Source organism: Salvelinus namaycush, chromosome 5 (genome assembly GCF_016432855.1).
Source record: "Salvelinus namaycush isolate Seneca chromosome 5, SaNama_1.0, whole genome shotgun sequence".
In the NCBI taxonomy this organism is placed as follows: Eukaryota; Metazoa; Chordata; class Actinopteri; order Salmoniformes; family Salmonidae; genus Salvelinus; species Salvelinus namaycush.
Window position 1 is genome coordinate 16,121,114 of NC_052311.1, and position 22,876 is coordinate 16,143,989.

General features: G+C 42.4%; 1 protein-coding gene across 5 annotated transcripts in view; it reads left to right on the forward strand.

Annotated features, from left to right (window-relative positions):
- Nucleotides 1–22,876, forward strand: part of diaph2 (diaphanous-related formin 2) — a 700,846-nt gene that overhangs the window by 586,862 nt on the left and 91,108 nt on the right. For all 5 annotated transcript variants that reach the window (XM_038993651.1, XM_038993650.1, XM_038993653.1 and 2 more), the window contains one exon: nucleotides 10,160–10,295. In XM_038993651.1, coding sequence (XP_038849579.1) covers nucleotides 10,160–10,295 — 136 coding nt within the window. The remainder of the gene's footprint in view (nucleotides 1–10,159; nucleotides 10,296–22,876) is intronic.

A 22,876-nucleotide genomic window follows, 5' to 3' on the forward strand; every position in this document is an offset into this window, starting at 1 on the left:
AACATGAAGCACATGTTAAGTCTCTCTGTTCCTTGAGAGAGAGCACATGAAGCACATGTCAAGTCTCTCTATTCCTTGAGAGAGAGCACATGAAGCACATGTCAAGTCTCTCTATTCCTTGAGAGAGAGCACAGGTAAATGCTGCACTAAAGAAATATGTAAAAAAATACCAACAGCAGTGGAGGAAAGCTTCACTCAATCCTTTCATACTTCTATCTCATGCCATTAAATTCTTGGCTCATGCATTTTACTATCTCAGAACTAAGAAAGTTGGTCCCGTTTTAAGACTAGGTGGTGAATTAACTTATTTCATCCAGAGTTGACAAATACATTTGCCTGACAGACCTGGGAGCCTGATGACACAGGGGCGGGCTTATAGGACAGATTAAAGCATACATAAACTGTAGGTGCTTCCCAAATGAAACCCCATGCCTTTCATAGTGCACTACTTTTGACCATGGCACCATTTGGTACGCAGCCTGTGCCTGAATGTATAATGTATCATGGAAGCGTGTAAGTTCCATACTGATAAAAGAGACTTTGGAAGCTTCTTATCCCCTTTAAATGGACACGGAAAGAAAAGACAGTACCTCCGCCTTCGGTGCTTCAAAGAGTCAAGCAGGTCTTAAGCAGGTAGAGGGGTGGGGTAAGTCTGTTGAGGTCTGGGCTTATTGAAACTCTGAAGAGCTTGGAGCCGTGGAGGCTGGCTCTTCCTATTCTAAACATTATTTCTGCATAAGTGTAATAGATGTATTACCTCCCACTGTTTTCAAGGAGCTAGTTAGTAGTATCCGGGTTTCTCTGAATACAATGACTAAGAATTATATCGTGGCAATAGGGTTTTACCACCTTGATAATATAAATACACTATATATACAAAAGTATGTGGACACCCCTTCAAATGAGTAGATTCGGCTATTTCAGCCACATCCGTTGCTGACAGGTGCATAACATCGAGCACACAGCCATGCAATCTCCATAGCCCAACATTGGTAGTAGAATGGCCTTACTGAAAAGCTCAGTGACTTTCAACGTGGCACCGTCATAGGATGCAACTTTTCCAACAAGTCAGTTTGTCAAATGTCTGTCCTGCTAGAGTTGCTCTGATCAACTGTATGTGCTGTTATTGTGAAGTGGAAACGTCTAGGTGCAACAACGGCTCAGCTGCGAAGTGGTAGGACACAGAATGGGACCGCCGAGTGCTGAAGCGCGTAGAGCGTAAAATATTGTCTGTCCTCAGATGCAACACTGCCGAGTTCCAAACTGCCTCTGGAAGCAACATCAGCACAAGAATTGTCCATCGGGAGTTTTATGAAATGGGTTTCCATGGCCGAGAAGTCGCACACTAGCCTCAGATCACCATGCACAATGCCAAGCGTTGGCTGGAGTGGTGTAAAGCTCACCGCCATTGGACTCTGGAGCAGTGGAAACATGTTCTCTGGAGTGATGAACCACGCCTTACCATCTGGCAGTCTGACGGACAAATCTGGGTTTGGAGGATATCAGGTGAAGGCTACCTGCCCGAATGCATAGTGCCAAGTTTGGTGGAGGAGGAATAATGGTCTGGGGCTGTTTTTCATGGTTTGGGCTAGGCCCCTTAGTTACAGTTTGAAGGCCCTTTCCTGTTTCAACATGACAATGCCCCCGTGCACAAAGCCAGGTACGTACAGAAAATGGTTTGTCGAGATCGGTGAGGAGGAACTTGACTGGCCTGTACAGAGCCCTGAACTCAACCCCATCCAAAACCTTTGGGATGAATTGGAACTCTGATTGCGAGCCAGTCTTAATCACCTAACATCAGTGCGACCTCACTAATGCTCTTGTGGCTGAATGGAAGCAAGTCCCCTCAGCAATGTTCCAATATCTAATGGAAAGACTTCCCAGAAGAGTGGAGGCTGTTATAGCAGCAAAGGGGGACCAATTCCATATTAATGCCCATGATTTTGGAATGAGATGTTCGACGAGCAGGTGTCCACATACTTTTGGCAACGCAGTGTATATATGTTTCTTTGGAAATGAACAATACTTTATTTAATTTTCTGTTCTCAGAAATGGTTGTTCCAGGAAAGGTATTCAAAGTCATGTACAGTAGGACCACATTGAGACAAATTACTTATAATGACCCAGTTATAAACTAAATCATGTGTATGACTACATTTCCTGGGACAATCTTTTTTTGAGAACACTCAAAAATCATGTATTGTTAATTTCCGAAGAACACAGAAACTGCTTGCTTTGGATATATTTAGATTATCAAGGGAATAAAACTAAACCATGATCAGTTGACATCAGTATATAAACACAAAACCTCAAGGAAAGTATCCAGGAAGGTAGTACAGAGTAAATGATACAACAGTAACATCTTTCCAGTTTATTCAAAAACACAGATATGACATTTATTGGAATGAATGTGAGGTGAGTCTAAAATAAAATGTCAGAAAACACATTCATCATAAAAATTAAAAGCCCAGAATGCTCAAGAGGGATATTTGTGGACCAAGACAAACTCAAACGGTGATGAACAAAGCAGAGACCCTACCTCCCGGGAAGAAGTCTCTTAAACATTTATTTAACTATTTTCTCCCTCCATCTCTCCCTCTCCTCCCGGTGCCCCCAAAAATGTAATGTGTCAGGATGATGACACGATGTCCAGAAGATACGCTCAAAGTCTTCCAAACCTATTAGTGTGAATGGCAAGGTCTTCTTGTCTGAGTATCTTCTCTCTCTGTTCTCTCTCCTCTCTCTCTCTCCCCACCCCTCCCTCCCTCCTTCCCATATGTATAACTAACTTTCATTCTCGTGATCAAAGAGTACCAGCGTTCGACACGGCGCTCCCCCAAGGAGTTGCTGTTGCGCAGCCTCTAAAAAGGAGACGTCCGCTAATAAATTAATGATTCTCTCAAGCAAATAGCTCTTTATGAATAAGTTATTACTGATTTAGACTTCAATGCCAAGGAGTAGGAGAGGTCTGGGGAAGTGGGGGGTTGAGTTGAGGGTTGGGATAGAGAGTGAGGGTGTTGTTAGTGTATAAAATAAACAATCGTCTGGTTTTCCTTTCTTGCCGGGAGACTCATTTAACAGATGCTTCAATGCTTCTAACTTTCAGGAATGTTTGGTGATCGATGCATTCAGTCTGGTTGTTGTTTGTTTTTCTACCTGTAAAACTGAAAGAATGTAGACGTTTCCTCTGCAACTATAGATGCTAGCTAACAGCCCTTACCCTTTGCACCATGTTAAGCTTGGCTAGCCAGTAGCAGCCTAGCGGGATATTGTGAATCTGTCTTGGGAAGGGTATTTATCCTTAGGCTACGCTAACGGTATGTTCCTTGCATCACCCATCACTTACCTTACAGCCACTGAGGGTATATATCATTCTGAACCAGCCATAGTGATACAGCAAATGGATATTGTGACTGGTCGGCAGTTGGGGTCATTAAGGAAATTCATATTCACAACAGATACCTCATTTAACTTTCCAATTGATTTTAAGCTGACACCCATTCAACATGCACAGCAAATGTTCATGGTATGGTCTTCGAGTCATTGAGGCTAAACATTCATTCGGCGGTATCACAGAGCGTTGTTTGGCCTTTGTAAGACATTCATTACACACAGGGGCATCCCAGATAATAAAGACCTTGATTGGAATGCTACTTTCCTCTAAATTGCTTTGACTAAAAAGCCTCTGCTTAATTCAACGCCGACCGACATGAGGCATTTGAGTAAACGCAATGACTGACAGCCCTCATAGAGCTAACTACAACAGATAAGAGAATCCATTAGCCATGGGTTTTTTCTACTCTTGACGAGGCCAATAAAAATCATTTTATTTTGGCGCAGGAAGTCCATATATGTGGAAATACCCTGACATTTTTTTTTATTTCAATGCAGCTGCCATATTTGGAGATGGAGTCGGGGGTGAAATGCAGTCAACCAGCTCTGTGTGTGTAATCCTGACTCAGAGCAGAGAGGAGGATCTCTGTATAAACAAGTTAGCAAAGCCTGGGCAGGTGGATGTTGAGCTAACAGTCTTAGTCGTTAATTGACTGAATAAGACCAATAAAGCCAGACTAATGGGTGTGGGGTTGCAAGAAGGAGCATCAGCACATAATCTTAGCGATCAAATCATAATGGCCAGAGTGTGTGTGTGTGCGTGTCGTTGTGTTTGCGTGACGTTGTGTGTGTGTGTATGTTTGCGTGACCGAGTGTGTGTTTCTGTGTGTGTGTGTCCGTCTTTTCAGGGCCATTGGCTCGATCTCAAAAGCATGCTCATGCCCTGACACTGACAGTATGAAGAGTCATCGTGATGATAATGGTACTGGTAATATGATGCCTCTCCTCCCACTACACTTTGTCTGTTACTGCTGCTTCCTCCTCGACAGCTGCTACAGTAATCCTCTAACACACACACACACTAGGTTTATCCAATATATATTTGCATAGACACTGGCTCTCAGTGATTAAGTCACTGATATTCACACTGCAGGCAGTATTCAACCTAAACTGGTCACAGGATTTCAATTTATTCAGGATAACCCTTCAATAAAGACAAAATATAGTATTGTGTCTTAAAGACTACCAAGTTAGTGTATTTGTACCTCATAAGTTCCTGACACAATTTCATTAGAAGCTGGCACGTACAGCAACAGATGGCTGATAAACACTTAGGCAGCCCAAGGTTCTGTTGTGCTACAGTGATCATGTTTGTCAAATCTACAACATCTATTTGTTTGTGTGTGTGTGTGTGTGTGTGTGTGTGTGTGTGTGTGTGTGTGTGTGTGTGTGTGTGTGTGTGTGTGTGTGTGTGTGTGTGTGTGTGTGTGTGTGTGTGTGTGTGTGTGTGTGTGTGTGTGTGTGTGTGTGTGTGTGAAATCAGTGGTGCAACAGAAAGGAGCAATTAAAACAGCTCTGTTCCAATATCCACACTAGCATATACCACTTGGTATGACGCAATGTATTGAACATGCATTCTATTTACGGACAAGCAAACAGTCTCTGGACTGGGCAAACGCATGTATAGGAGCAGAAGCTGATAGGGGGGAGCAGTAAACAAGTCATGAATTATTGAATTGGATTGAATTGAAGAAGAACCTGAAAGGGGAATGTCTTCTGGCCCATGCTCAGTGCAGGGGATGTTCAGAAAATGTCTCTGAAATTCTCCAGCCAGGTGAGGAGGTCAGAGCGCTCCTAATTCTACATCTCCACAACACAGGGCAGAGAACAGAGAGAAGGCCTCAGTATCACTGCAGCCCTTGTCCCTATTGGGTCCTGGTAAAAGAAAATGTACACACACACCACACACACACACGCGATCCCTCTTGTGCCGGTAGCAGCAGTGCCTATTACCATTTAGGACCATGGAGAGTGACAAAGTGTCGCTGCACAAAGTCAGCCATTTTGGGGATGGATGAGACCATTCTGGTAACTACGGCTGTAGTAATACAGTAGTCACCCCCTAAAAAGGGACTTAGTGGCTATCTACATGAAGCAACTTCTTTATATGCATTTTCTACAGCAAGATGATATCACTTAATGCCTCGTTATCATTATGAGCTAGCTTGCTAATTATCTTTTGGATAGTGAGAATTAAGAATACACAGCAGGTTTATGTGATAGACACTGTAGTTTTTAGTTTTACCCTCCCCACTCAGACCACTCCCAGGCAGTCTGAGCAAATTCTTTGCTTAAGCAATTGCTCTCTGTTAAGAAGCTTTTTTTGTTTCTTTTTGACCATTTTAATGTAAAACAATCACAGTAAGGTACTTAATTGATACCTAGAAATGATTTGATATGGAGATAAAAAGCGGCTGCGATGTTCCAATATTACACAGAGTTTTAAGTTAGGGTTTTTTCCTCTCTAACTCTCTCTAAACACAATTACCCTGTCTCTCGCTATCTCTCTCTCTCTCCCTCTCTACCTTGCCCTCTCTATCTCCTCCCCTCTCTCTCCATTCCATTCAATTCAATTTTCATTTCAATTTAAGGTCTTTATTGGCATGGGAAACATATGTTAACATTGCCAAAGCAAGTGGAGTAGATAATATACAAAAGTGAAATAAACAATAAAAATGAACAGTAAACATTACACATGTACAAATGGTTAAAGTACAAAAGGGAAAATAAATAAGCATAAATATGGGTTGTATTTACAATGGTGTTTGTTTTTCACTGGTTGACATTTTCTTGTGACAACAGGTCACAAATCTTGCTGCTGTGATGGCACACAGTGGTATTTCACCCATTAGATATGAGGGTATATCAAAATTGGGTTTGTTTTCTAATTCTTTGTGGGTCTGTGTAATCTGGGGGAAATATGTGTCTAATATGGTCATACATTGGGCAGGTGGTTAGGAAGTGCAGCTCAGTTTCCACCTCATTTTGTGGGCAGTGTGCACATAGCCTGTCTTCTCTTGAGAGCCAGGTCTGCCTACGGCGGCCTTTCTTAATAGCAAGGCTATGCTCACTGAGTTTGTACATAGTCAAAGCTTTCCTTAAGTTTGGGTCAGTCACAGTGGTCAGGTATTCTGCCACTGTGTACTCTCTGTTCAGGGCCAAATATCTGGCTCTGGCGGCTCCTGACTGACGGACGGCTCTGGCGGCTCCTGACAGACGGGCGGCTCTGACGGCTCAGGACAGACGGACGGCTCTGGCGGCGCTGGACAGACGGGCGGCTAAGACGGCGCTGGACAGACGGGCGGCTCAGACGGCGCTGGACAGACGGGCGGCTCAGACGGCGCTGGACAGACAGGCGGCTCAGACGGCGCTGGACAGACGGGAGACCCTGGCGGCGCTGGATAAACGGGAGACTCTGGCGGCGCTGGACAGACGGGAGACTCTGGCAGCGCTGAGCAGGCGGGAGCACCTGTAGTGAGGAGACAGAGAGACAGCCTGGTGCGGGGGGCTGCCATCAGAGGGCTGGTGCGTGGAGGTGGCACCGGATAGACCGGACCATGGAGGCGCACTGCAGGTCTTGAGCACCGAACCTGCCCAACCCTACCTGGCTGAATGCTCCCCGTAGCCAAGCTGTGCTGGCGAACCGGGGACACCATGCGTAGGGCTGGTGCCATGTACCCCGGCCCGAGGAGACGCACTGGAGACCAGATGCGTTGAGCCGGCTTCATGGCACCTGGCTCGATGCCCACTCTAGCCCGGCCGATACGAGGCACTGCTATGTACCACACCGGGCTATGCCTGCTCAACGGGGACACCGTGCGCCTCACGGCATAACACGGTGCCTGCCCGGTCCCTCTCTCTCCAAAGTAAGCACGGGGAGTTGGCTCATGTCTCCTACCTGGCTTAGCCACACCCCCTGTGTGCCACCCCCAATACATTTTTGAGGCTGCCTCTCTGGCTTCCAGCCGCGCTACGTGCAGCCTCCTCATACCACCGCCTCTCCGCTTTCGCTGCCTCCAGCTCAGCCTTTGGGCGGCGATACTCTCCAGCCTGTGCTCCAGCCTCCTCATCTAAGGAGGAGTAAGAAATGTCGGACCAATGCGCAGCGTGGTATGTGTCCATAATATATTTTATTGAAACAAACGAACACAGAAACAAAACAATAAACGCCACGTGAAATAACAAACCTAAACAGTTCCGTGTGGAACACACAGACACGGAAGACAACCACCCACAAAACACAATAGAAAACAAGCTCCCTAAATATGGTTCCCATTCAGAGACAATGACTAACACCTGCCTCTGATTGAGAACCATATCAGGCCAAACGAAAAACCCAACATAGAAAAACAAACATAGATAACCCACCCAACTCACGCCCTGACCATAAAACAAAGAAATAACAAAAGAACTAAGATCAGAACGTGACATGGAGGGTTTTTATTTTGTCCAGTAGTTCATTCAAGGTAATTAGGGTTCTGGTAGTCTTTAATAGTTGATTCTAAGATTTGTAATTGATTATGTATATGTTTTTGCTGTTTGTTCTTTGTTGTGGAGTCAAACAGATTGGAGAAGTGGTTTACCCATACATCTCCATTTTAGATAGATCATTCTTTGTGTTGTTGTTTTAGTGTTTTCCAATTTTTCCAGAAGTGGTTAGCGTCAATGAATTCTTCAATTACACTGAGCTGATTTCTGACGTGCTGTTCCTTCTTTTGCGTAGTGTATTTCTGTATAGTTTTAGTGATTCACCATAGTGAAGGCGTAGACTCATGTTTTCCGGGTCTCTATGTTTTTGGTTGGACAGGTTTCTCAATTTCTTTCTTAGATTTTAGCATTCTTCATCAAACCATTTGTCGTTGTTCATTTTCTTTGGTTTTCTATTTGAGATTCTATTTTTAGATTTGATAGGGAAGCTGAGAGGTCAAATATACTGTTAAGATTTTCTACTGCCAAGTTTACACCTTCACTATTACAGTGGAACGTTTTGTCCAGGAAGGTGTCTCACTCTCTGTCACTCTCCCTCTCCATTATTCCTTCTATATGTATCTTTTATCTTTGCCTTTGTGAGTTTTTCTCCTCCTTCTCTTTCTCCACCCCCCTGCCCTCTCTCTCTCTCTCTCTCTCTCTCTCTCTCTCTCTCTCTCTCTCTCTCTCTCTCTCTCCGTCTCTCTCTTTCTCTCTCTCTCACTTTCTCTCTCCGTCTCTCTATCTCCATCTCTCTATCTCTCTATCTATCTATCTATCTATCTATCTATCTATCTATCTATCTATCTATCTATCTATCTATCTATCTATCTATCTATCTATCTATCTATCTATCTATCTCTCTCTCTCTCTCTCTCTCTCTCTCTCTCTCTCTCTCTCTCTCTCTCTCTCTCTCTCTCTGTCTCTCTCTCTCTCTCTGTCTCTCTCTCTCTCTCTCTCTCTCTCTCTGTCTCTGTCTCTGTATCTCTCTCTCTCTCTCTCTCTCCGTCTCTCTCTCTCTGTCTCTCTCTCTCCATTATTCCTTCTCCATATGTATCTCTTTATCTATGCCTGTGTGTGACTTTTTCTCTTCCTTCTCTTTCTCCACCCCCCCGCCCGCTCTCTCTCTCTCTGTCTCTGTCTCTGTCTCTCTCTCTCTCTCTCTCTCGCCCTCTCTCTCTCCCTCTCTCTGTCTCTGTCTCTGTCTCTGTCTCTGTCTCTGTCTCTCTCTCTCTCTCTCTCTCTCTCTCTGTCTCTCTCGCTCTCTCTCTGTCTCCCTCTCTCTCTGTGTCTCTCTCTGTCTCTCTCTGTGTCTCTCTCTCTTTCTCTCTCTGTGTCTCTCTCTCTTTCTCATTCTTTCTCTTCCTCGCCATTATTTATTCTCTATATGTCTCTCTTTATCTTTGCCTGTGTGTGACTTGTTCTCCTCCTTCTCTCTCTCCACCCCCCGCCCCCTCACTCTCTGTCTCTTCATCATTGTCATCTCACAAGGAGACAGTGACAGTGGGGGCTCTTGTCCTTGGACTTGGGAGCCAAGGCCCCACTTTTGACAGGCATGATGAGCTACTTGTTCCTTCCACACAATCACCCTAATACCTGAGTCTTAGTCGGGGAGGGGATGTTTGTCTGTCAACGCTCATTATATCAGACCACAGAGGAGGACAAGGGACGCAAGAAGGCACTCACACACACTTGCAAGCAGACATGCACAAACACACACTTGCAAATCCACAAATGTCTGAACAGTCACATACATGCATGCACATTTACACATGCACCCAGTCACGCACACTCACACACATTCCAGGAAGAGGTATGTCATGCCTGCGCCACATGCCTGGGGTGAGAGAACCTTTGTGGGCTCCAAAGCTCGTGTGGTAGTGTCTTCTTCCCCCCTTTCTCTCCCCTGGTGTCAGAACAGCCCTGTGCAACAGGAGATACCCCCCACTGTTTTCTGTTTCCTCCTCACTCTCCTTCCCTTCCCTGACACCTTGGTGACATTCTCGCCAGTGAAGAGGGCAGAGTGATATCTCTCTCCTTTCTCTTCTCTCTCTCTCCTGCATTGGGAGACTGGTTCACTGCAGTGCCACACTCTGTTCCCCACCATCTTTGTCGTGAAGACTCACAATACACTCCACACTGTGTACGTGCAATATGCACTCTTAGGTCATCGACATTAGTCAGGCATACAAACAAGACAATGGAGAAGCAATAAGAGTCTCAAGACAAGACACTGTATGTAGTTACCTTCTATAGTAGAACATGTGTCCTCATGCCTGTGTGTCCATTCCCTCTACAGGAAGCCGTGAAGGACAACCACAAGAAGAGGGAGATGGAGGAGAAGATCAAGAGAGCCCGACTGGCCAAGGAGAAAGCGGAGCATGAGAAGCAGGAGCGCCAGCAGAAGAAGAAGCAGCTGATTGACATGAACAAAGGTACGCCACTTCTTCTGTCACTTCTAGAGAGAGAGAGAGAGAGAGAGAGACAGACAGAGAGACAGACAGAGAGAGATTGAGAGTGTGTTAGAGAGAGTGTGTGGGGGGAGGGGGGCTATGTGTTTATGTGTCTGGGTGTGTGTGTGTGTTTGAGAGAGAGTATATGTGTGTGTGTGCGCAAGTGTGTGTGTGTGTGTTGAGGGGTGTGTAGCATGTGTGAGGGTTGAAGCATTGAACTGTACCTCACATTGAGTCTAACTGCAGGGGATGGGAGATGCATCTTTATCACTGAGAAGAAATCACATGCTTCGCATGTGTTTTATCCTGTCTCTATTTAATAGCGAACAACAGTGTGGTATAGCATCCATATTCATATGTTTTGTTCAATATTCATATATGTATTATTGATATCATTGTGATGATGATTGCTAATAATAGTAGTCATAGTTGTAGGCTAATAGTTACAGTACTACAGTATTAGTCAATGTAGTACAGCACATTATTTTCAGATAGCTACGTAAAAAAATATATATATTTGAACCAAGGTATAAGTAGTACTATTAGTAGTTATAGTCGTCACCCTAGTAGTAGCAGTAGAAATAGTCACAGTTACATCAAAGCCTGGCAGTTCCTGTGCGAATCCCTATTATGTCATTGTGTTCATCACTGTGGTGGCTGTTGGGTGTAGCTCAGCTCTGTGGGGTGACGAGCAGAGAGCTGGCCGCCTGCCGCCAGTGTCGTGGTGATGTAGGGATCTCAGGTCCACTGGCTTTGTAGAGCAGACAGTTGATAGGACTGGCACACAGAATCACACATACATTCATGAGGAGGCCCTTTTTTTCACCACACTAGTCATGCTATTAAAACATTTAACAACCCTGGATGGCTAACATGGATTTTTATTCAGACTTTTTCAAACATAGAAATGGAAGATAAATGAGAGGATAATCATTTTGAAATGTTCACAACCGTAAAACTTCAAGTGAGACATTTATTGTAGTTACAGGAAGTTTAAGAGAGATTTGTTGGAAGTTATTTCCCCTAACTTCCTGGTTTCGATTTGGACTTGGATTACTTTCTCTCTCCGACTCTGTCCCAGCCGGGTTGTTTATAGCTTATCGTTTTGACCGACTGCCTTTTTATCTTTCTCATAAACAGTGTAATGGTGGTGAAAACGCTATTGATTATTTCAGACGGCACAGTTATTCAGACATGGCAAATAGCAATAGAGATCTCTGTGCCCTATTACTGAATGACATTGAGACAGGCAGAATGTTGTGCCTAGAGGCCTTGGGGGGCTGGGAACCAGTCAGCGTGGTCTTTTTTGTTATTTTCTGACAAACACACTGGGAGTTTTTACAATCCACCAGCTTCAAATGTCACAGCTAGCCGAGGACCTTTCTGTAGCTCTGCTGTGTTCAGCAATGTGACAAGCCGCTCCAAGTCACTCTCCATCACACACTGCTGCTCTAACTCTCTGCCAGATAATTGATGCATGCAACTTTTTCAAGCAGAGAACTCTTTGAAAGCTTCATTTTTAATAATCCAGAATGGCTGTCTTCTGAAGATGCCTGGGAAGCCTATCCCTCTCTCTTTTCGCTCTCTCTCTCTCTACTCTCTCTCTCTCTCTCTCTCTCTCTCTCGCTCTCTCTCTCATTCCTGTTCTCTCTGCCTCTGTCTGTTTCTCTCTGTTTCTCTCTTTCTCCCTTCCTCCCAGCTCTGTCCCTCCCCCTCTCTCTTACCCTCTCTTTATGTGTCTAAGCAGATGGAGGAAAGTAGGTGTGATATTAAATATTTCTGCTGGAGCAGATTTGGATCTCTGTTTCAGTCGGAAGACACCATAATACGTTGGGGGATGAATAAAACATGACAAGGACACGGACTGGTAGCCTGGAGCCTAAGAGATAGCATGGATACTCTGCCATCCCCGTCACCCGACTCCTGGTCTCTCCCGACTTTGTGTCTGATCATCCAGAAGTAGGAATTCTGAGCCTTTCAAGTTTCAAGGACGATGATACCTACAAGCTTTATATCATTGGCAGTTGGTGGTTCTGAAATCAATAAGCCAATACGATTTAGTCAAAGTCGACTCGTCCCCCTTAGAAATGTTCTTTCGTCATATTTTATACCCTGACTAGGTAATTTTTGTGAAGTACAAGAAGGGGAATGACAGTTGGATGATTTTTTTACCCTGTCTAAATGGGACTATGAACAGCAAACTCAGCTTGATGGGGGTTAAAGGTTAGGGTTTCTCTGTCTTTTGTCTCTTGTGAGTAGACTCTGCTTCGACTCAGTTTCTCTCTTTAGCTCTCTGTTCAGAACACAGATTAGACAGATTATTTTTCCATTGTATTCTTCATAATTGTTTCTACCCTGCTGGCTAGTATCAGCCTTCCTCTCCTACAGATGACAGCCTTGGGTGTGAGAGGCTCCTCGGCTAGCCTTGCTATCCACACTCATCACCAGCAGGCCTCATTGACGGCACTGTTGAAGAATTCTATGTGTACTTCAACAGTTTGCTGGAGTTAGTGAGTTGGATGCCTTACATCCATATTTTATGGCCCGGCATCAAACATGTTTTAATAAAAAGTTGGGGAAGATAAGGCAGTGTATGGTTTCTGAGGCAGATAATATTTTATTCTTCTAAACCATTTATCAATCATATCCAACCATTTTCAGCATTAATGTTGCATGGGTGGGCTGGTTATGGAGCTAGAATAGATCTCTACGTTTGATATAACACATTTTCTTGGACATGTATTTAATTCCAAATAATACTTTGTGATAATACATTTACACTTTCAACACCTTTATTGCAGGCAAATATCTTCTCACAGCCAGCTGGCACGAACATATGGCCATTCTTTTCCTGGAATGACATACATGTAAATTAAGCTTTTCAATATATATTTTCTATGGATTTATGCATTCATTCATTCCAAAATTTGATGGATCATACCATGGTGTTTAATGTAATTTCTAGGGGCTATTTTGGTAAAGAGATAGATTTAAGTCATTTTGCAAATTAAGAACTAATCCTCTTCACATGCAAATGATTAACAATGAAATGCATATTTAATGACAATTTAATAAATTTAGCTTTAAGAGGATGGTGGTGGTGGTAGGGTGGGGGGAGAGGCTGATCGACAAATGCTTTTAGGAAATGGCACACGAGTGAAACTTGAGAATATGCCCTTTTGTGAGTTCAGTCAGCGAGTACTTCCTGGAACGCCCGTGATTGATGCGCGAGACAAGGGTCGGGCTAAATCTGTTTTCGTTGTGAAGTATTAGAAATACTAATATGGGAAATTGCTTATGAAATCATTACGTGCTTCTCTCCATTTGTTTTAATTTGCCCTAAGTGGATTCCCATATTCTCTTGGACTAACCAGATGTTCACCATTCAACCCAAATTGCTTTACCCCGGCTGCAAGTGAACGGGTGAGCCAACGCTGCTGTAAAATAGAGCCTAGATCTGCCGTAATCCTTCTGTCTCTAATAGGAAAAGATGTTTCATCCCAGCAGGGTATTTATTAGGCCGGCAGATATGAAACAATGTCACAGAGAGTGTTCAGACACAGCCTGTAGAGCGAGGGGGAGGGAGAAAGAGAGAGAGGGGGGCAGGAAGAGAGAAGGGTGGAGGGAGAGAGGAAGGGAGGGAGAGGGAGGAAAGGAGGGGGGAGGGAGGGGGAGAAAGAAATAGAGAGGAGCGAGAGAGAGAGGGCCACGGAAATGACTGGACATTCTAATGGGGAAAACACACAGGTCTGTTGAAGTTAAAACACACTTTATTTAGAAGTTGAATATCATTGATATTTTAACCATCAGAGGGAGTAGGGGAGTGGAGAAGAGGGCATTGGTGACACCCGTGCCTGGCTGGCATCAGATCCAGTATTGGAACAATTCAAAAGTTAAAAAGTCATTTGAACATGTTTCGTAATAACAAAGCAGATATCTGCTAGTAAATACAAAGCCTAGTCAGATGAATTTACATTTCACATGAATCACAACACACTTTATTTAAAAAGGATTAAAAGAATGGCCACCGTAATTTGATATGTTCATTCTCCTGTTTGGTCTGTATGTTAGCTTACATTATATAGTATTATGACATACAGCACCTTCAGAAAATATTCATACCCCTTGACTTATTTCACATTTGTTGTCTTACAGCCTGAATTGAAATGGATTACGTTACATTTCTTCTCACCCGTCTACACACAATACCTCATAATGACAGTGTTTAAAAAAAATGTTTGTACATTTATTGAAAATTAAATACAGAAATATCTCATTTATATACAGTACCAGTCCAAAGTTTGGACACTCCATCTCATTCAAGGGTTTTTCTTTATTTTTTACTATTTTCTGCATTGTAGAATAATAGTGAAGACATCACAATTAAGGCAGCCCCCCGCACCTCTCTGATTCAGAGGGGTTGGGTTAAATGCGGAAGACACATTTCAGTTGAATACATTCAGTTGGACATCTGACTAGGTATCCCTCTTTGCCTTTCCTTTCCTCCTCCATGCTTCATGGTGGGAACTACACACGCAGATATAATCCGTTCACCTAATATGCGTATCACAAAGGTACGGTGGTTGGATCCAAAAATCTAAAATTTGGACTCATCGGACCAAAGGACAGATTTCCACCGGTCTAATGTCCTTTGCTCGTGTTTCTTAGCCCATCAAGTCTCTTCTTCTTATTGGTGTCCTTTTCTAGTGGTTTCTTTGCAGCAATTCAACCACGATTCACGCAGTCTCCTCTGAACAGTTGATGTTGAGATGTGTCTGTTACTTGAACTCTGTGAAGCATTTATTTGGGCTGCAATCTGAGGTGCAGTTAATTGCTGATTTCTGAGGCTGGTAACTCTAATGAACTTATTCTCTGGAACAGAGGTAACTCTGGGTCTTCCTTTCCTGTGGCGATCCTCATGAGATCCAGTTTCATCATAGCACTTGATGGTTTTTGCGACTGCACTTGAAGGAACTTTCAAAGTTCTTGAAATGTTCAGCATTGACTGACCTTCATGTCTTAAAGTAATGATGGACTGTCGTTTCTCTTTGCTTATTTGAGCTGTTCTTGCCATAATATAGACTTAGCCCTATTTGGTAAAATACCATCTTCTGTATACCACCCCTACCTTCCATATGTGTTATTTCATAGTGTTGATATCTTCAGTATTATTCTGCAATGTAGAAAATAGTAAAAATAAAGAAAAACCCTGGAATGACTAGGTGTGTCCAAACTTTTGACTGGTACTGTCAGTATTCACACCCCTGAGTCAATGCATGTTAGAATCACCTTGGGCAGTTATTACTACAACTGTGAATCTTTCTGGGTAAGCCTCTGAGAGCTTTGCACGCCTGAATTGTGCAATATTAATTCTTCAAGCTCTGTCAAGTTGGTTGTTGATCATTGCTAGACAGCCATTTTCAAGTATTGCCAGAGATTTTCAAGACACTTTAAGTTCAAACTGTAACTAGGCCAGGAATATTCAATGTCGTCTTGGTAAGCAACTCTAGTGTATATTTGTCCTTGTGTTTTAGGTTATTGGCCTGCCTAAAGGTGAATTTGTTTCCCAGTGTCTGTTGGAAAGCTTGAACTACGCTTGAAAATATGAAGAGTGGTACTCAGTGATATGTTGTGTGGGATTTGCCCCTAACATAGCATTTTCTTTTCAGGACATAAAGTACATTTCTTTGCCATTTTTTTTGCAGTTTTACTTTAGTGCCTTATTGCAAACAGGATGCATGTTTTCGAATATTTTTCTGCACAGGTTTCCTTCTTTTCATTCTGTCATTTAGGTGAGTATTGTGGAGTAACTACAATGTTGTTGATCCATCCTTAGTTTTCTCCTATCACAGCGATTAAACTCTGGAACTGTTTTAAAGTCACCATTGGCCTCATGGGGAAATCCCTGAGCGGTTTCCTTTCTCTCGCAACTGAGTTAGGAAGGACGGATGTATCTTTGCAGTGACTCGGTGTATTGATACACCATCCAAAATGTCATTAATAACTTCACCATGCTCAAAAGGATTTTCATTGTCTGTTTAAAAAAAATATATATATTTATTATCTACCAATAGGTGCCCTTCTTTGAGAGGTATTTGTGGTTGAATACTTATTGACTCAAGACATTTCAGGTTTTCATTTGTTAGTAATTTGTAAAAAATTCTAAAAACATAATTACACTTTGATATTATAGGGTATTGTGTGTAGGCTAGTGAAACAAAATCTCAATTTAATCAATTTTAAATTCAGGCTTTAACATAACAAAATGTGGAAAAAGTCAAGGGGTGTGAATACTTTCTGAAGGCACTGTACATGTAATATGCACTGAGAAAGGGAATAGAAAACTTTATTGTTGGTTAAATAGATAAACATTTTAAAGACATATGAAGTGAATTATGGAACCTAAGACGTACAGTGACTTGCGAAAGTATTCACCCCATTGGCAATTTTCCTATTTTGTTTCCTTACAACGTGGAATTAAAATAGATATTTTAGGGGTTTGTATCATTTGATTTACACAACATGCCTACCACTTTGAAGATGCAAAATATTTTTTATTGTGAAACAAACAAGAAATAAGACAGAAAAACACAAAACTTGAGCGTGCATAACTATTCACCCCCCCCGAAGTCAATAGTTCGTAGAGCCACCTTTTGCAGCAATTACAGCTGCAAGTCTCTTGGGGTATGTCTCTATAAGCTTGGCATATCTAGCCACTGCGGTTTTGACCATTCTTCAAGGCAAAACTGCTCCAGCTCCTTTAAGTTGGATGGGTTCCGCTGGTGTACAGAAATCTTTAAGGCATACCACAGATCCTCAATTAGATTGAAGTCTGGGCTTTGACTAGGCCATTCCAAGACATTTAAATGTTTCCCCTTAAACCACTCGAGTGTTGCTTTAGCAGTATGCTTAGGGTCATTGTCCTGCTGGAAGGTGAACCTCCATCCCAGTCTCAAATCTCTGGAAGACTGAAACAGGTTTCCCTCAAGAATTTCCCTGTATTTAGCGCCATCCATCATTCCTTCAATTCTGACCAATTTCCCAGTCCTTGCCGATGAAAACCATCCCCACAGCATGATGCTGCCGCCACAATGCTTCACTGTGGGGATGGTGTATTCTCAGGGTGATGAGAGGTGTTGGGTTTGCGCCAGACATAGCGTTTTCCTTGATGGCCAGAAAGCTCAATTTTAGTCTCATCTGACCAGAGTATCTTCCATATGTTTGGGGTGTCTCCCACATGCCTTTTGGCGAACACCAAACGTGTTTGCTTATTTTTGTGTGTCTTTTTTCTGGCCACTCTTTCGTAAAGCCCAGCTCTGTGGAGTCTACGGCTTAACTTCTTTGGGCTGCAAGCCCGAAGCCGGGCACAATATGACAACAGCCACTTCAAGTGCAGGGCGCGAAATTCAAAATATATTTTTTAGAAATATTTAACTTTCACACATTAACAAGTCCAATACAGCATATGAAAGATAAACATCTTGTGAATCCAGCCAACATGTCCGATTTTTAAAATGTTTTACAGCGAAAACACCACATATATTTATGTTAGCTCACCACCAAATACAAAAAAGGACAGACATTTTTCACAGCACAGGTAGCATGCACAAAGCCAACCTAACTAACCAAGAACCAACCAAACTAACCAAGAAACAACTTCATCAGATGACAGTCTTATAACATGTTATACAATAAATCTATGTTTTGTTCGAAAAATGTGCATATTTGAGGTATAAATCAGTTTTACATTGCAGCTACCATCACAGCTACCGTCACAAATAGGACCGAAGCAGCCAGAGTAATTACAGACACCAACGTCAAATACCTAAATACTCGTCATAAAACATTTCTGAAAAATCGATGGTGTATAGCAAATTAAAGACAGGCATCTTGTGAATCCAGCCAATATTTCCGATTTTTTAAGTGTTTTACAGCGAAAACACAATATAGCATTATATTAGCTTACTACAATAGCCTACCACACTACCGCATTCATTCATCAAGGCACGTTAGCGATAGCAATAGGCACGTTAGCGATAGCGAATAAACCAGCAAAAGATATATAATTTTTGACTAACCTTGATAAGCTTCATCAGATGACAGTCCTATAACATCAGGTTATACATACACTTATGTTTTGTTCGAAAATGTGCATATTTAGAGCTGAAATCAGTGGTTATACATTGTGCTAACGTAGCATCTTTTTCCCAGAATGTGCGGATATTTTTATGACACTCCAACTATTCTGACCAAATAACTATTCATAAACGTTACTAGAAAATACATGTTGTATAGGAAATGATAGATACACTAGTTCTTAATGCAATCGCCGTGTTAGAATTCTAAAAATAACTTCATTACGACATCCAGCTTAGGTATAGCGAGAGAGTACCCAAAATCTGGGCGCAAACGACTATTTCACATGTTCGACAGATATATGAAATAGCATCATAAAATGGGTCCTACTTTTGACGATCTTTCATCAGAATGTTGTACAAGGGGGTCCTTTGTCGGGAACAATCGTTGTTTGGATTTAGAATGTCCTCTTCTCCAGTCAATTAGCACGGAAAGCTAGCAAAGTGGCTCGAAGCTCTCCTTCCTGAACAAAGGCACACAACGCAACACGCCTAACGTCCCGAAAAAATTTCAATAATCTAATAAAACTATATTGAAAAAACATACTTTACGATGATATTGTCACATGTATCAAATAAAATCAAAGCCGGAGATATTAGTCGTCTATAACGACAGCTGTACAGAAGGCAAAACCAGGTCCCTTCACGCGCTCTCCAGAAAACAGGAAACTGGTGACACGTCATACAAAGAGCTTTTGTTCGACCCCAGATCAAGTTATTCACTCCATTTCTTCTCTCACTGCCTGTCGACATCTAGTGGAAGACGTATGAAGTGCATCTATACTAATAAATATCAAGGACATTAATAGGCAGGCCCTAGAACAGAGCATCGATTTCAGATTTTCCACTTCCTGTCAGGAAGTTTGCTGCAAAAGGAGTTCTGTTTTACTCACAGATATAATTCAAACGGTTTTTGAAACTAGAGAGTGTTTTCTATCCAATAGTAATAATAATATGCATATTGTACGAGCAAGAATTGAGTACGAGGCCGTTTGAAATGGGCACCTTTTATCCGGCTACTCAATACTGCCCCTGCAGCCCAAACAGGTTAAAGTGGTCCTATGGACAGATTCTCCAATCTCCGCTGTGGAGCTTTGCAGCTCCTTCAGGGTTATCTTTGGTCTCTTTGTTGCCTCTCTGATCAATGCCCTCCTTGCCTGGTCTGTGAGTTTTGGTGGGCGGCCCTCTCTTGGCAGGTTTGTTGTGGTGCCATATTCTTTCCATTTTTTAATAATGTATTTAATGGTGCTCCGTGGGATGTTCAAAGTTTCAGATATTTTTTTATGACCCAACCCTGATCTGTACTTTTCCACAACTTTGTCCCTGGCCTGTTTGGAGAGCTCCTTGGTCTTCATGGTGCCGCTTGCTTGGTGGTGCCTCTTGCTTAGTGGTGTTGCAGACTCTGCAGTCTTTCAGAACAGGTGTATATATACTGAGATCATGTGACACTTAGATTGCACACAGGTGGACTTTATTTAACTTATTATGTGACTTCTGAAGGTAATTAGTTGCACCATATCTTATTTAAGGGCTTCATAGCAAAGGGGGTGAATACACATGCACATACCACTTTTCTGAGGTTTTTTTGTTTTGTTTTTTGAAACAAGTAATTTTTTTCATTTCACTTTCACAAATCAATTTAAATTACAGGTTGTAATGCAACAAAATAGAAAAAACGCCAAGGGGGATGAATACTTTTGCAAGGTACTGTATTCTGGACTGAAAATATTTTTGGTTACAACTTGCTACAATAACAATGGCTGTATGTTGTGTCATGTATTACAATGACCCACTTATGCCTAGCTGCCTAGCTGCCTAGCTACTTAACTACCTAGCTACCTAACTGTCTAGCTGCTTGGCTACCTAGCACACAGTATTTGCTCAGCAGTTTTTGTTGTTGTGTGATCATACGTAATTTAAAAATGTATATTTATATAGCTCTACAGGGAATTAGAAGGACGAAAACAAACCACAGTTTTCAACCAAAACCAATCGTTCGCAAACTATTCCAGCCATTTATAAAATACAAAGATAGTTGGAGGCTCACAGATGATTTTTTCCTAATTCACTTTTACCTGCAAGTGATCATTCTTCACAGTGCAAATTAAAATCCACTCATCCAGTCCAATCCATTTTTACAACAGCTTGCAGGCACTGGCAGAATTCAGTTTCATACAATTCTCTTCTCTGGGGAAATGTCATCAACAATTGAGAGGGAGGCTTTGGCTTTTGGCTGAGGTGGTTTAGGCTATTCACTGATATCAATGTTTACTGTGTACCAGCTCAAGTGATGTTGAATCGAACCTTTCTCTTGTTCAATTCAGAGTTCAAAATAAGATGAACAACTGCTTGCCTTGACATAACAGCACACCATTTCCTTGAAATTATTCTGGGTTTATTAGTAAAAGCAAGGTAGCAATCTTCCTAATCTCTCTAAGCGGCGTGGACACCGTGTTTACATATAGTCAGGAACTAAGTAAGTCGGGATGTTTTGAGACTTTTCACTGGTTGTATAATGAGACGATTGTGTCATTTGCTTTTAATTTGTTATTTTATTATTAAAAGGCACTGTTCAAGATTGACTGAGTGCAACCATTTCAAAAGCATCACTTTTGCTGATGATAGCCCATCTAGTAAGCATGCTCAGTTCACTGGGCCTATTAGATTAAGGAAGAGGATGCCTCCGTGGCTCTGTAGAGAGAGAACAACTGTGAATGTTGACAACGATGGACACTAACGTCTATTTATGCATTCTCCCTGTCTGCTTTTCAGCTTGAAGAGACTACATGTCTCCAAGAAAAATATGTGGGTGTCTTGCTTTTCACATAAAGTATACGTTACAGCAAAAAGGTACAATAGACCACCGGTATTACAATAGACCACCGGTATTACAATAGACCACCGGTATTACAGTAGACCGGTTATGAAAAAATCAGCAAAGAACCAACAGTGGCTTTGATATACATTTGTATACATTTATATTCTACTTATGCTGATTATCCACATGTTACTATACAGTAGCATACCTCATCCACGTCGTTCTCAATCTCTCTACCTAGCTAACAGGTTCAGGCTTGTGTCGTCTTGAATGCTGATTGTGCATATGTGCCAATCTCCATTAGCAACACGTGCCATGCTCGGGGGAGCCGGAGATGTTTTTGCCGTTGCCAGGGCCGACAGTAACACAAGAGTGACAGAGCGGTGTGAGGGGGAAGTGGATTGATGGTGGTGTGTGACAGTGACAGCTAGCACGCGTTAGGGCTAGAGAGAGCATACCTGTATGTTAATAATTCGATGTGTTCATTCTCCTGTTTGGTCTGTATGTTAGCTTATATAGTATTATGACATACATATAATATGCACTGAGAATGAGAATAGATAACTTTATTGTTGGTTAAAGAGATAAACAGTACATCATTTTGAAGACATTTGAGGTGAATTATGGAACCTAAAGACATAGTCTCAGCTGAAAAGCTTTCTGGTTGCAACTTGCTACCTTAACAATGGCTGTACGTTGTGTCCTGTATGACATTGACCCACTACATCAACGGGACTACAGTGGAGAAGGTGGAAAGCTTAAAGTTCCTCGGCGTACACATCACTGACGATCTGAAATGGTCCACCCACACAGAAAATGTGGTGAAGAAGGCACAACAGTGCCTCTTCAACCTCAGGTGGCTGAAGAAATGTGGCTTGGCCCCTAAAACACTCACAAACTTTTACAGATGCACAATTGAGAGCATCCTGTTGGGCTGTACCACAGCCTGTACGGCAACTGCACCACCCGCAACCGCAGGGCTCTCTAGAGGGTGGTGCGGTCTGCCCAACGCATCACCGGGGGCAAACTACCTGCCCTCCAGGACACCTCCAGCACCCGATGTCACAGGAAAGCCAAAAAGATCATCAAGGACAACAACCACCCGAGCCAGGTCCAGTTCACCCTGCTATCATCCAGAAGGCGAGGTCAGTACAGGTGGATCAAAGCTGGGACCGAGAGACTGTAAAACAGCTTTTATCTTAAGGCCATCAGAATGTTAAATAGCCATCACTAGCTGGCTTCTACCCGGTTACGCAACCCTGCACCTTAGAGGCTACTGCCCTATATACATAGACATGGAATCACTGGCCACTTTAATAATGGAACACTAGTCACTCTAGTAATGTTTAATATTGTTTACATACTGCTTTACTCATCTCATATGTATATACTGTATTCTGTATGTTTTGTCAATGCCACTCCGATATTGCTCAATCTAATATTTATATATTTCTTAATTCCATTATTTTACTTTTAGATTTGTGCTAATTGTTGTGAATTGTTAGATACTACTGCACTGTTGGGGCTAGGAACACAAGCATTTCGCTAAACACGCAATAACATCTGCTAAATATGTGTATGTGACCAATAAAATTGTATTTTATTTTATT